The sequence below is a fragment of the Podarcis melisellensis genome, assembly GCF_964234715.1.
Source record: "Podarcis melisellensis genome assembly, chromosome: 1".
NCBI lineage: Eukaryota > Metazoa > Chordata > Lepidosauria > Squamata > Lacertidae > Podarcis > Podarcis melisellensis.
In genome coordinates this window covers 89,884,099-89,900,036 of record NC_138528.1, presented here as the reverse complement: position 1 = coordinate 89,900,036, position 15,938 = coordinate 89,884,099, and the positions used below count along the sequence as shown (strand labels likewise).

At 42.4% G+C, this 15,938-nt stretch overlaps 1 protein-coding gene across 2 annotated transcripts in view; it reads left to right on the top strand.

Annotated features, from left to right (window-relative positions):
• The window catches only part of LOC309377494 (uncharacterized protein), a 68,747-nt gene that overhangs the window by 38,942 nt on the left and 13,867 nt on the right, over positions 1 to 15,938 (top strand). The window contains exons 2-3 of one of the 2 annotated variants that reach the window (XM_081924814.1): positions 9,367 to 9,460; positions 10,094 to 11,838. In XM_081924814.1, the coding sequence (XP_081780940.1) occupies positions 10,286 to 11,838 (1,553 nt within the window). In that variant the 5' untranslated portion in view covers positions 9,367 to 9,460; positions 10,094 to 10,285. Of the gene's footprint in view, positions 1 to 9,312; positions 9,461 to 10,093; positions 11,839 to 15,938 lie in introns of both variants that reach the window. The other variant, XM_081924813.1, reaches the window with a different exon arrangement.

The following is a 15,938-nucleotide window of genomic DNA, read 5'->3' as shown; positions in this document are numbered from 1 at the left end:
CTCCTGTTTCAGAAATCCTGGGCTCTTCTGCTCCCTGATCTTCCCGGTTAGCAAAAGATCCTAAAGTCCATCAGCTGTCATGAAGTAACCATGTAGCCCATTTCACAGAGCCATGCTGCTTAACTGAGGCTTGTTTCCCCCCCCCCCCTCTCCTCAGTTCAGGCTCAGGTTTAGGGTGCTCAGTTCCCAAAACAGGCACAGCCACCTTTACGCGTAATGCTTGCCAAAGCAGATAAAAAGCTGTAGGTTTTTCGGAACAGTGCAGAGTTGGGCAATGTGCCACAAAATATGGTTCCTCCAGAATAATTTCATTGAAAACGTTTTCATGTTTAAAAGTAAAATTATGTTCTAATTAGGAGGCAGAACACTTGTAAAGCTTAGGCAGAATAAAATTACAATGCATGTCTAGCTGCTCCATTTAACTTCTTGCTCCTGATCTTAATTAGGGAAGGCTGTTTTCACTGGCCACGTTACTGGGGGGTGATTCCTAGGATCTGGCATAGGAGGCTGCCAGCTGGCATGCCCTCCTGCCAGGAACCCCAGATCAGGCAAAGGGCACGTGGCATTTTTCCTTCCTGCATCATGCTCAGTCACCTGGACAGGAGGCAGACTTCGCAGTGAGAGTCAAGACTGCATGGTAGTTGCTGTGGGGCATCCTGCTAGCAGCTTCCTTTCCTTATATGGTAAAAATGGCAAAAGAGGAAACGGGGGAAGGACTCTTCCTCCTCTCTCTCTCTCTCTCCTCTTCCCTCCCCTTTCTAGACCAATCTTCTCAGGCCACACCATTGACATATAGATTTAAATGAACAATTGCATCTCTCATTTTTCAACAATAGGTTTCTCCTGCCATCTGTACAGCAGACACGTGGATGGGGAAATACGCGTTGTCAAGAGGCAGTGACTAGCTAGCTAGCAAAGCAGTGTTCTAGGAATTGTGCCCCTTGTGCATTTCACAGCTCTGGCCCCACAAAGTCAACCAATGGGCTTCATAGCTAAATGGGGATTTGATCCTTTTTGACTGGTTCCTAGTCCAGCGCTCTAACCACTGCACCATGCTGGCAACCACACTTCTCTCCCCCTCCCCCAAAAAAGAATCCTAATAGTAAGCTGAAGGGTGTGTGTGATTTTCATCAGGACTGTAGCATGCATGTGGACGTTTTCCCCATGCCTGGTGTGTGTGGAGGAAGGAGAGTTATTGAGAAGGGAAGAGCAAAACCTCCTCCCAGCACTGCAATCTTGATAAAAATGTGCTTGCACACTCACTCATACACAAAATTTTACTATTCATTTTCTTTTTTTAAACCACACATGGTTTCTAATAATACCGTTAAAGTAGCATCTAATTTACTCTTTTTAATTTCATGCATCAGCAAAACCCTTAAAAGCTTATCTTCACTGTCATACCAGTGTTTAATAGACTTTGGGAGTGAAGATCAGTAGGGGAACGGGCTTGCACAATTCTTGATTTGTGTTATCTTGATATTTGTGTGCTGCTTTTTCTAACAACCAAGCTGAGCCCAAAGCGGTTTGAAACAGTAACCAATCCTTAACCAAATAAAAAGCAGCATTTTGATCACAATAATCAAATAAGCATATACGGTAACATATTATAAAGAATAACAATTCAATAAAAGCAAATTTAGTTCTACAAAAAACTGGCACTTGCTTGCATTTCTGTCATTTTTTATTATGGTCAATTTTACCCATAGATAATGTCCAAAATAGATCTTTTTCCATTTTCAATTTTTTTTTCTCCTTCTGAAGAATTTGTTGTTGTTTTTAATTTTTTATTACATTTTTTGACACAATAATTTTAACAAAAATACACCATCAAGCCAGATTTTTTTATAGTTGTTTTCATATAAGTTTATATTCCTTGATGTTAACCAAATCCCTAGATACTTAACCTTCCTTCTGAAGACTTTGGAGCTTGCAGCTTTGAAGTAATAGCAAAATCTATTCCCACCAAAAGCAGTTGGGTGGATGGGGTTAGTTTGGGAAAATCCAAGAAAAGTTTCTTCCAGTAAAACGTTCAGCCTCACTTTTGGGTATTTTTTTAGAAAAAGGGTTAGGTGGATAGAGAAAGATGCACCCATTTGTGCATTGAGAGGAAGACCTGGGATCTGGCTCTGGGGTCAGTCATAGCATTAAGGTTGTCAGATTTTCTGCCAAGGTTGCAGGGTGGGGGAGTGTAAACTTAGCTGTCTCTGTTCATGTGCCCATGCCTGGTATGCCTTTTATTGAGTCACAGATGCAGAGAGCTTAAGCAGACTTAATTTGTAGGGCAATTCGGATTGTATCAATGATGCTATTGCCAAGGGCACTGATCTATGGCACATCTCCCAGGTAAACTCCTTAAGAGAGAAAAATACAAGAATGCTGGTGAGTTCTGCGTTTCATTAAATTAAACAGCAGCATGCTGATAGAGGTAATCAAATTTTGTGATTATTTTACGATATGCCCGTTGCAATTTAAACAAATCCATTACCCAACTTGTCAGAAGGTCTTTTTGTGCATGAGAGACGTTTTGGGGAGACCCGGAAGGACCAAATTATATGTGATGTAAAACACTTAATTTTGTGGGTATGTATTATTTTTTTTTAAACCCAACAGCAACAACTGTAAACCATAGCTACCAAAAAGGGGCAGAATAAGAATCGCAACTGCAGAACTCTCTTCCCCACACCATAGTCCCAATAAAAAATCACCCCCTGAAGCTGCTATTTGCAGTTGTTAAAAGATATACACCAGAGGTAGCTGAATTGATGCCCTCCAGATGTTGTTGGATCACAACTGTCATCAGCCTTAGACAGTATGGGCAGTGATTAGGAATTATGGAAGCTGTAGTCCAACAGCATCAGGAGACACCACATTGGCTACTCTTTATATGTGCTATGCCAAGCTGTGCTTTTAATGTCACATTTAGTTGTCCCTAAGGATGGTAGGGTACCACTTTACCTCATATTTCACCACACATCTGCCACTTATCATTGTTTTTTTTAAAAAAAAAAAATCTGTAACAGAATGGTACAGGTGACCACATTCACCCCAGAATAGTTTGACTATCTGTACAGGGGTTTTTTAAATAACTGCCACAATGTTGGTGTCTCTTTGGAACAGTGCTTAATTCTTAAATTATAGGCAACATATAGGTTCTGCGCAGTAAATGGGAACTGGATTGGGAATTGGGCTCTTTTATAATTGTATACTGGTGAGTCTGGCAGTTAGACATTGTGCTCTTTGCTCACTCCCAGAGACAAACTAATATAGTACTGTAGAATGATCCATGGCTTTTCTGGTAGTTTGGTTATGAGACTCCTTTTATGTTCTCAAATATCTGATTACTGGAAACTATACTGAATAATAGGTGATGGGTGGATTGCTGTTCAGTTGCAAGCTACCATCCACTCATCTTAGGGACTCCGATTTCTTTTCTTCTCCTGAACATAATCAGTTGTATATGGCACAGTATACATACACACTGCATTGCATCAGCAGGTGTGGTAGAATTAGAAGTTTATTAATAAATATCCAGTTTGCTTATACCCGTGGATGTTAACTAAAATCCATACATGATAGTAAATAAAATGACATTTTAAAATATTTTATATTTGCTCACTTAGAAATCTGCATGATTGCCGTTTTACTGATAGTATATCAGCAGAATCCTGATAAGTCTCAGCTTTAGAATGAAATACTAAAGGCCAGGGTGGGATGAGGGGCTGAATGTGATCAAACTGCGTAATCCAGTGTCCTACTAGGCACTCAGACTGGCAGTAAGCAGTTTTGCACTCATCAGCCGTTTTCTGTTTTTTGTTTTTATTTAAAAAACTTGATTTCTCTCCCACTGTAAACAAGTGGAGAGGATTTAATCATGCCAGCTTGGGGGCATTTTGGGGGTCTGTGAAAGTGCTAGTTTCTTCAGATCCAAACCTTACCCTGGTTCACCCCAGCAAACTCCCAAATACTCCCTTCCTGGCGCAAGAGTGCAACTGTTTTGCAGACTTGTTTTCCCATTCAGTCTTTCTGAGAAGCTTTGGGGTCAGGCACAACCAAAGCACAGGCCAAACCTCTGTCCGAAATGATGCTTCATTCCCAGAAAAGAAACAAGCTGCTCAAGTAAAATTCAGATGGCGTTACAATGCTTGGATATGGGTGATGCCAGAACCCTGCTGCCTGCTAACCACCCAGGGATGTTTTTGCAGCTGAGACAATGTCCCTCCTACTGATGTTGAGCATGCTGGAGACTTTGCATGTCAACCGAGAAGCAGTGCTTACCAGAAGTGAAGACTTGGAACTACTGGAGAACTTGCTATCCAAATGGCACAGTCATCTTTCCTGCTTTGTCTGCAGTTAAAAGCTAACAGTATCCCCAAAGTGATGTCTGAGAAATGAAAGTCTCATGGTGCTGATCCAAAGGTTACAGCCTCCATATGGAGGCTGCCTGAAACCACTCTTCTGCGATGTTGCTCCACAAGAGGCCTGTGAGCCAGGCTGGTCTTTGGAGCCTGAATGCTTTGGAGGTTATTTTAAGGACTGGTTGCACCCATATAGAACCTGCTCATGCCATAGGATCTGCCTCAGAGGTGGTATTGTTCTGGTTCACAAAGATCAGGCTGTTGGGTACCATGGACAGGGCCTTTTTAGTGATGCGCCTGCATCTCTGGAATTGCTTTTCTTAAAAATGTTTTGTAGCCCCCTCTTAGGTGGTTCTCAAATGGACTCCAAAGGCCTTTTAATTTCATTGAGCATCTTTTGGCTTTTTGCTGCTGCTCTTTACTTATAAAATTTCATTAAAGGTTACATAAGCCTCCTTACAATCCTCCGCCTACCTGCATTGCTGGTGGTCCTGTCTATCTATCTATTGATTGATTGATCGATCAATCAATCAATCAATCCACCCACCATGAAGCAATGTTTTCACTCACCTTGTGTTGTGATTCACATGGAGTTGTGTTATTCAATGGGTTCAACAGCATGCATTTGCAAATGTACATTGAATCATTGATGTCAACCAGTTCCATGTGTATCATATGATGGCATGACCAAAATTAGTTTGGGGTGGCGGCTGTTGTCTGCCTAGGAGGGGGAGATGTATTAGGAGATATGCTTCACTCTGTATAACTTCTGTTTCTTGATATCAGATACTTTAAAACATATGTGCTCTCTCTGCTAGATATATAGGTTAAATATCTAGGAGAAGGGCCATAAAATTGAGGGCTCCCTGCTGGATGCTCTTAAGTGATGCTGTCCCACTGCCAATTTACTGCTGAGATTTGAGAAGCATCAATTGTGGGAATTAGAGAGGTACGAGACCAGGCACACTTTATCTGTCCGCTGCTAGCCAATGCTGCAGCAAAGCCAGCTGCTCTGGCCTCTGCTCCTTACATTCTGCTCCCCAGAGTCATGTTTGGCATTATGTCACAAGGTGCTTTGTTCTCTACTAATTGGGAGCTATTATTCCAGGAAGTAGATGATAGAGGGAGGTGCAGGGTAATGTGCCGTGGAACTGCTCCCCCCCCCCAGTCCCTTGGGCCAGTGCCGCATTTAACCATGTGGAATGCAAGAAGGGAGCAGGCAGAGGTGTCAACTGAAGTGGAAAAATGCAAGCAAAGCAGTTTTCTCCCAGGCATGGAATCAACTATCTCCTCTTTGACAATCTAAGGAACCCGCTCTCCAGAATCAAAACGCTATGTTAGCTAATCCCTACAGGAGCAGAGTGAACAACCTGTGCTGCAGTTTTTTAATTTTTGCCATTGCTTTGAGATGTGCCTATTATCATTGGGCGCCTGACATACCAGTTTAGCTCAGGTCTGTGGTGATTTTGTAGGCTGCCTTGCTCCTTTTATAAGTCCTTTCCAATTTGTGCTGAAATATTTCTCTCTCTTTTTCCCCCCTCTCCCCTCCTACCTCTCTCTTCCTGTCTTGTTTGTCTGTTTTCATCCTCCTGATGTTCCCACTAATTCTAATAAAGCTGGGCCAGGCAGGCAAGCAGGAGGCAGACTTGGGAGGAAATAATTTATTCCAGTGAGGCATAATCCTCTAAATATGTCAGATTCTTTGCTGTGGTGCGGGTGGGGAAGGATTTTGAATAGAATAGAAGATGGGCAGCAGCTTTATGAGCCAGCTAAGTACAGTACAGTGTCACTGGAATGGAAGTCATTTAAACCTGTTTCAGTGATTTTGGTGCTGGTGGTGTCAAATCTATCCTGTACTAGGTTCAAGGGGAGATGGGGAAGAAATAATGGTCTGTGGGCCGGAGTCCTGTTGCTTGCCGAGTGCTTGTCAAAGAACAGTGCGTTTGTGGGGTGTGTGTGTGTGTGTGTGTTTTAAACAATTTTTGAGTCAGGCGAATTAGCAAATGTTATGTAAGCAATGAGATTTGTTTCTCCCAGGAGTCACGTGGATTGGTGTAGCAAAAAACTCTGACTGGTGTCCACAGAGGCTTATCAGCTCCGGCTAAGCTATAGGACTCATTCAAACCTTCAGTTTCTTAATATTATTATTCTATTTATACCCCACCTTTGTTCCAAGGAGCCCAGAGTGAAATACATGGTTCTCATCTTCCCCATTTTACTCTCAGAACAACCCTGTGAGATAAGTTAGGCTGAGAGGCTGTGTCTGGTCCAAGGTCACCCAATGAGCTTCATGGCTGGGTAGGGATTTGAACCTCAGTTATCTCAGGCCTTGATACAGTCATCTTGCAAATTAGCCCAGGCACAATTGCATCCCATGTGAGAAGCTTACAGAAGCTGGGACATGATCTGCTGTGAAAGGGTTCTTAAAATCTGAAATCTGGGGAGATGAAGTGACATAAGAGGTCTGCATGCACATATCTACACCACTTGAATTACCCTCATTTGATGGATCACAGCTAAATGTGCGAACTGATTCAACCGAAAAGAAAATTTAGGTGACCTTTCATCTTCAGTGTTCTGAAAGTTCTCTTGTGTGATGACTCATTCAGGCATGGAGATTGGCTCCAAATGTGGTCCAGTGAGGAACACGAGCTCCAAAGTGTATGGGCAAGAGACGTCTGCAAGACAGTTTGTAAGAAGCCAGGTAGTATTCTTAAGCTCCTCAACAGTCTATAAGTTATTAGTGATTAGCCTTGGAACTCTACCACAGCAACAGCAGGTATTCAGCAGCTTTTACAAATTTATTGTCAACTGTCCTTGATATTCAAACCACAAATCACACAGCAAGCCTTGCCACATCTAAACATATCCATGCAACTTCTTAGGAAGTGAAGAAGCCCTCATACAGGTGGTTCTTTTCTGGACCTTCTGGTTAGATGGGGGTTCCTAGCTGGTGTCTAAGCTCTCAGCCCCCTTCTGAATTCTATTCTCCATTGCTTGGTTTAGGATGAAGTCCTTTTTTTCTTCGTTTTTCATTTTATACACACACAAACATAAAACTTACACGTTTACTACTAAATGCAACAATGATGAGAAAAAAGGCATTTCCCTTGCAAGCTCATTATATTATAAACTCTCCAAATGCAATTCATCTGACAGACTGGTGCGGTTTTTTGTGAGGTGTATTCTGCAACATGTCACTGACACAGCAATAGTGCATTAGTAGTGGATTTATATTGAACCTTCCACACATCAATCCCCTGTCCAGCTCTATATGCTTCCCCAATGTTATTGCATTATTGCTGCCTGGAGGGGCACTGTAGCACAACAGTCTGGTTTCATGATTAAATTTGATTGATTTTACCTACTGTATGCTTTTTGGAACGTGTATGTATACGGCTTCGAAAGCTTGCTGATTAAGTGGTGTAAAAATAGCGGAAATAAATAAAAGCAGGACAAAGATAACATAAAATAAACCAGGACATTTTTTTGTATAAAAAGTTGTAGGATTTCAGCAGGAAAGTTATGGGACATGCTGTGACTGGGAACAAAGCAGTATTTCCGCCCCAAATTTCTTCCAGGTGCAAACAATGTTAAAAGTGGGATCATGTATAATGGCTTGATATCACAACAAGGACACAAATAATCATGAATGCACCATCAACATGACATCTGGAGTAGCCAAGAATCTCAAATTTATATCAGCAACTAAAAGGCTTAAAATAGTTCCAAACTATATTTCTGTTCCATTTGATTGGTAAAGGGCAGGGCTTTTTTTCAACGGAACTGAGTTCCAGCACCTTTCAGGTGGGTGCCAGTGCCATTATAAGAGAAGGAGGGAGGCATTCATGGTGAGTTCCTGTACCTCTTTTTCTAGAAAAATAGCACTGATAAAGAACAACCAAGTTTTCTCAAAGTGTGATTTTCTGATGTCTTCCTTCTTTTAATCATAACATCGCAGTAAGCTCAGTGAGGTAATGTGCCATGTTCATTAAACCACTCTTGTTCAGTTGGCATTATCTGAGTACACTCACAGTACACTGAGTTGTTGTTAGCATCTTCCTTTTTTGCTGTACTTAGCAGGTTTCTTTTCCAATTACAATGTTCTGGGTGTATAACAATTTTAAGATATCCTAGAAGAATTTGCAACAGACTCACTGGTATATAAAAATCATATTTTGCATAATATTAACAATTTCCCCTCATAAACTTCTGATTTTCTTTCCACCTAGGTACACACATATAGCCTGCTTTATGTTTTCAGCATGTCTTGCTGACATTTGGATAGATTTTTGTGAGATGGTGCAGAGTCAAATGCCATCAGCATGACTTCTTATTAAAAATTACTTTTATATTTACACAAAGTGATATGCCAAATTATTTGAAGACAAAGAACAGCAGGATAAATTGGACATTTATAAAGTTTTTCAGACCTGGTATAAGCTGGGGGGGGGGGAGTGTAGATTTTCTGTTTGGTTTCAGACTGAATGCTGATAGTGTTGCAGCTGTGTTAAGCATCTATTAGCAAATCACTGTGACAACACCAACATGCCAATTCACATAGTCCCAGGAGCATTGTTTTAACGTAGTGGGAAAAATGAACACACATATGCATAAGTGCAAGTGTGTATCTATTATTATTTTTAAAAATAAATTTAAGTCGGAGAGACCATACGTACTGACTCACTGACATATCTAGCACTTGGCTTGCTGGTGTGTCTATAGTTTGCACAGCACCAGGTTCACACTGTGGGAGAAGAACTCACAGCGACTGCTTCAGTAGCTGCAATTTGCTGGGAGTAATTTCCATTGAATCTATAGAATCCTACTATGAAACTTCTTCACTGGCAGATTCCCACCTCCCTCTATGCCAGTGCTGCTCTGTGGTGAGCCATCTTTGTTCTCTGCTAAACGTTCACCTCTCGTGCTGTCTTTATTCTGTCTTTCCTGGCAGATCAAGTTGTACCCTTTGATCACACAAGAAATGCTTCTTTGCCGTTACCTGCAGCCTTCCCCAGAGAGAACAGCAGAGGAGAAATAATTAAAGCATGAAGAAAATCAGGCATCTCAAAACAAGCCCTCCTAGGCTCGGAGAGGACCAGGTGAGGTGGTGAGCGGATAAGAGAAAATAACCTTGGGGAAAACATGGACATCTTATTCATGCAAACTGGGGGTGCTCTGCAAGGCTTTACATTATTATATTATTATTTTTTTGGGGGGGGAATCATATGCAGGTGTAAGTACTCTAGTACAAAGTCCATATACATCAGAAAGAGCCCGTGTGGGGTAGTGGTTCATGTAGTGGGCTTGCTTGTAAGAAATGCACATCCACACGTTTAGCCACAGTGAAGTCTCCACAGAGAGAAGTTTTAAGGTAGAAAATACACTGCATGCTTCCATGAGGTTCCTGGGGTGATGCTGAGAGAATAATTTCCCCACTCCTCAATCTACCTTTTCACTAACCATGTGAGGTAGGCTAGGCTGAGAGACAGTGATTGGCTTCAGGTCACCCAGTGAGCTTTATGACCAAGTGGGGATTTGAACCGTGGTCTCCAAGGTCGTAGTCCAACACTCTAACCACTACACCACACCACACAGAGCATGCTGAACAGCTGTAAAGTCAGAGGTAGTGGGTGAGCTTCACTTTTGGTTACTTCTGTGATCGTTGGCTGCCCGTCTTCTCTTTGGGTGCTGTGTCTCTTCTGTAAGCTCCCTTTTCTTCTTTGCATCATCAGGTGTTCTCCATCCGCACGTGCTCTCACAGTGGAGATGTGCCTGCTCCTTGATGTGAGCACCCAGATAGCACAGCCCTGCTGTCTGTGGCTAGGACTCCTGAACAGCATCTGAGCAGTCCGACAACTCCTTCCTCCTCTTGCCCTCTTCCTTCAAAAAGCATCAGCCTGTTAGATTGTCCGCGTCGATTTGCTATGACATACATCAGCGTTGATGAGAGGCAGGAACACTGTCGGGTAATTTTGAGCTGCCAGAATAATCAGCTGTATGCACAACATGGCTTAAAGGATTTCTCAGTTAGCAGTATGCATCCACTGAAGAACTTGGACGCTCGCATTTTTACTGGGGACTTTAATCCTGTGAGCAAAGCAGACAGCACTGCAGGGGCACATCTGTATCGAAGTGTGGAGAATCTACACTGGGCCACGGGGGCTGAGCCGCATTGCCATCCCCGCTACGGAAATGTAGACAAAGAATTTGTTGTCCGTTACAAAGGCACAGCTCATTGGTCAAAGTGTTCTGCGGAAGGTACTCCATCCCCCAGCTCACCTGAATGCTGCCGACACTTCCCTCTCACGTTGGACAGAATTCCACCTGCAGCGCGAGACGTCACCCTTCCTCCTTGTGCCAAAGTGCCTCCGTGGCTTTTCTCCTCCGTTGACGGGGATGCCAAAAAAACCCTAAAGGAAAAACTTCGAATTCACAGTAGTAAAGCTGCAGAGATCTGCAAGCCTCTCAGACCTCAGGTTTCCTTGAATGACCTGGTTCCAAGGGAATGCTCTGAATGCCGGGCATGCCAGCAATATAAGAACGGTTGTTCAGTGAACTGTTGCACCATATTTGTGCAGCATGCCACCCTGACTCACGGGCCATGGACAGCTCTGGGGAGTCATCGGCCTTGCTTTTCTCGCCGACTAACAAACCCAGAAGACATCAAGCAAGAAGCTCGGAGAAGGTTGCAGATCAGGAGACAGAACAGCTCGCCCAACTTGACTCTCCATTGTGCCAGTGATGGCCAGGACATGGTCAAGTCCCAAACGACTGGATCCTTAAAGGAATATGAGGGGGAAGGAGACACCAAAAGGATTTTGGAGCTGAGCAAAAAAGGGGACTTCAAAGAGAGACTCTACATTCCAACTTTTGAAGAGTTCAAGCGGATGAGAATCAAGGAGACATGTTTTCTCGGTGGCAGCGGTGACGTGACAAAAGATGTGAAGGAAGAAACCCAAAAGCTGGAAGAAAAAAGAAATCAGAACCCTTGTTCAGGTGCCCAGCAAATTCTTGCCAAAGAAACGGTTGCAACGGTAGATTATTATGATGATGTGTTTCATGAAAATACCCAGAGCACTTCTGGCCTTGTTGGCTATCAAGATAATTCATCTACATGGGACAGGAGCTTCTGCCTGATGAACATGCCTATGGCTAGGGACAAGCGCTATGAAGTGCCAACTTCAGATAGAATCCCGGTCCCCATTTGTTCGAGTCCAATTCCAAGACCACCTCTACAGTCTGCTGCAGCCCTTAGGGAGGAGGGAGGGAAAACTTTTGCTGAAGGGGAGACTCAGGGATTGAATGCAAGACAACTAAGCGAAGTCCTCCACCATGCTGGACAGCCAGTGGTGCCTGAAAACCAGTCTTCTTGCTGCCCATTGCTATTAGAAGCGACAGATATATCCAGCTATGGAGCTAAACTGCAGAAAATGAAGGATGAATTTATAGGCTCTGCACTGGACCTCATTAAGAAGAGGTAACCAACTCTGTTAGAGTTATTGAGAGCAATTTCAGTTTTCGGGTACTTATAAAATGCACTTTCAAATTTAGCTGCATTAAGTAATTTATAGAATTTCCTTGCTGAATCAGTATGCTGCAGAGGTGTAATAATTTGCACAGACACTTACGCCATTAATAGCTTTCCCCCTTTTGACCTGTGGGGAGTTCCTTTCTTTAAGGTATCAGGCAGCTGTAGGGAAAGAGATAGTGTTGGGGCTGTGTTAATTTGTGCAGACATTTTCCCATTTGCCACTTTGGGAGAACTGATGAAGCTGGGGTTTTTAACTAACTGCTATATCTGATGTCAGGAAGGAGTTTGCCTAACAATCTAGAAGGGTAGTCTGGGGATTGTGGAGAGGGTGGGGACTCCCTCTGCCCCGTGGGGGGTGTTTGCTCTGTTCCTTGAGGCACTGAAATGACTGGTCCTCCTTGTTCATTGACACACATCTAGATCTTCACAGGGAGGGTTAATTATTGACTCTGGGCAGAAGGTTGGAGGAAATGTCAATCATGTGAATGGAGGTGACACAAAACATAATATTAAAGTCTGTGATCACTTGAAAACTGACTTTCAGGTGACTTGGGAAAATAATTCAAAAAATGCTGCCTTTTCTAAGCTATCAGTGGTTATAGAGACCTAATATATTGGTAGATTTCCTGCAGTGTGTATTTGGGGCAACCTACAACATAAATCCTATGAGGGATAGTTTTCATGATGAGTTCAAGGCAGAGACTGAATTCCCTTGTTGGAACCATAAGCTTAGGATTCACTATTCTAGGGTCATACGGGGTGACTGAATGGAACCCTTATTGGTTTATATATAAAGATTTATGCTCTGCTCTATCACATCTACATTCACATATCATGATAAGTCAGATTTTCTGGCAGATTGTGGTTTATTGTAAATGAGCAGCATGCTCAATCACTCTCACCTCATTCCCCCCAGGCAGGATGAACAAACCAGGAAGTCTTGGCTTCCCATTACATCCAAGCTAGGAATCATGACTTGTTGCTCCCTAACAAGTCCACATGTCATAGGCCAACAACTATGGTTTAAATGGCTTAAAGTTTGCTTGTAATCCTGGTTTGTTTGTTTGTTTGTTTGTTTGTTTGTTTCTTACGGATCAACAAACCATGAACCCTGATTCAGATAAACTAGGAAACCACAAACCATGAACCCTGATTCAGGTATACTAGGAAGCCAAGGCTTCCTAGTTTATCTTACTGGTGCTAGGAGGGGAAAGAAGCAGTTCACAATAAACCAGAAAATCTGGTTTATCGATGTGCAAACATGAGGCAATACAAAATTTGAAAATTAAAGTAACAAACAAGAATGAGAACAAGGAAACTATAAACACAACAGAAAATACATAATATACAGCCTGGTGAAACCCATCAGAGCAGCAAAAGTCAATGAAAGGGGTATTCAAACATTAAAAACCACACAGGAGCTTGGAGACTGAGAAAATGCAGCCCTTTGGTCTAAAAAAATTGAGGCACTCTTGTCTGATCTACATAGAGATTCCATTGTCCCACGTGCAGAAAAACGCCTCCTCCTGCTCAGGTGAGCCAGCCTCTGCTCTTGTAAGCCATGGGTTCTGCAAGTATGGGACTGAGATCCATCGTACAGTGTTATTTTCTTTTGTTCACAACATCCCTTTTGCCAGGCAGGGTCATAGTAATAGATGGACTTTATCAAGCTCAGTTTGCTTACATTCAGAGCTTTCTGAAATTAATTCATTGCTATGAAAAGCACAATGGTCATTTCAACCAGTTGCCAAGCTTCTCTTGACTTTGAGTCAAAAGCTTATGAGACCAAACAGTTTCCCTTTGAAATTGTAAAACTGAGAGCCATTATTTGCTCAAAACCCAGCTGTCATTTTCTTCCAGAGCTTTAGCAATCTCATGGAGGATCTTGTTTTGACGATGGGAGTTTCTGGCTCAGCGGCAGGGGTGTCACTAGATTTGAAAGGCAACATATTCTCAGGATTTGGCAGTGAAATGACAGGGTTGCAAGCCTTGGGTTCACTTCAGCAACATATGGCGCTGAGGCTGCTTGAAATTGGGTCCTTGTGGCAGTTGCTCCATGGGGCCAGGTATTCATGTGCCTTGTCTTGCCGTGTGGATTTTCCCCCGTGCCACATGATTTGACCCAGTGCTTGTTGTAAGAAAACCTCAGTAATATGAATAACATAGGGAGATCTGGTGTGAGGCCAGTCCGTAAGGTGAGCTGCTGCATACAGTCAATTGTTTACATGGAGCAGCATCCTTTCAGCACATAAAATCATAAGAAGAGCACTGCTGGATCAGACCGAAGGTCCATTTGGTCCAGCATCCTGTTACCACAGTGGCCACCCAGATGCCTACAAGAAGCCCACAAGCAGGACATTTTTGCAATAGCATTTATGCTGTCCAGCAACTGGTAGCGAGAAGCATACTGGAGGTAATATAGCCTTCATAATATAGCCATTGATACCCTTTTCATCCATGACAATTTTATCATTTCAGATTAAGTTAGCATTCATTCATGTGAAGTGGAAGACTTCCTGGGTTATTCTTGTCATTGGCTTCTTAAGATTCTGCTGGAATTTTGTGCGTGTGTTTGAATTACATGCAACACATCTGCCCTTTATTTCTGAACTTTCTTCCAAATGTAATTTACTCAGCACATTTATAAGCAGCTTAATGTTTTAATTCTGAGCCTCGAATTTGTAGTGTTTTATCTTCATGGAATAATCTAAAGCCTGTCATTAATTGTAGAGCATTTTTTTTACTTGAGCAAAAAAGAAATGGTTGAAAGCATGATTGAAAGGAGATCCTGATTGATTACCTGTTTTACCTTTTGATTGTGAATTGTGTTTACCAGGCTTTCTGAGGAATTTGACTTCTGAAGACAGAGAAAGATGAAAACCTAGGGCATTATTAATAGTCAAGTCAGTGAATGGGCAGGAAATCAGATCATCCAGTATATAAGGAATTGAATAAAGACAGGCAAAAATTTTACGATGACAGAGAAAGCAGTTAAGGAAATAAAAGTCCCAAGGTTAATATATATATATATTTGGATTTGAGCATATTAAAGTGCATGAAGTTGCTGGGCAAAATATTGTTTTCTTTCAAGGTCAAAACAGCAGCCAATGTCAAGGATGATATGGGGGAAGTGAGAAGAGGAAAAATTCAGCCATAACAGAAAGGCCCAGCTTGTAGAGTAGATGACAGGGTGCCTCAAGATTGAAGTATTGCTCAGTTATTTAAGAGGTGGATAAAGATGGTTTCATAATAAAATCAGAGATAAAGTTGGGATCTGCAGCAGTGAGGTACTAAATAGGGTGGAGCCTTGGGAACAATTTTTTTTCAGTGAAGCAGGCAAATGGACTACCCCTCTCCAAAAACTGAAGCCAGTTACCATGTCTAGCAGAAATAAAAACAACACCAACGTCATATACTGATCATCCTAGCTTCATTTGAATTACGCACATCTCTGATTGAACCACCTCAGCCACAAATAGTTGCAGTACCATTATGTACATTTCCCCCCCATCCAGAAATCTTCCATTACATTAATTCCTTGCTCTAATACCATATGGAAGAACTACTCTCACCTGGGAGAAAGAGATAGAATAGATGCAAAAACAGTCGGCCAAGAGGCAGTTGAGAGGATATATATCATGAGAACTAATGTACAGATAAGAGCACTCCAGTATTCAATAAATATGGAACTGTGTGTATATGATTTCTTGAATATAAATAACTTCCTACAAAGGAAAATTCCCAGTAGTTTTAATATAATTTGCCATTTTGCATATCACCTGAAATACCTACCGTACTCTCTCTTTCTCTGGAAAACTGAGGTGGTGTTCACAGTTCTGTTTATTCTGCATCCAGTGTACTTCCACAGCTGGTTTGGGAAGCAGGGCACACAGAATATTAGGCACATCTAAATCCTGTAAACAGCTTCCCCGCCAAGCGCCACCCAAAACATGCCAAACTCCACCACAATTGCTCCCTCCAAACCTCCTTTCTCAAACTTAACTCCAGTGGCATAGCGTGGGGGGTGCAGGGGGGGCTGGCCGCAC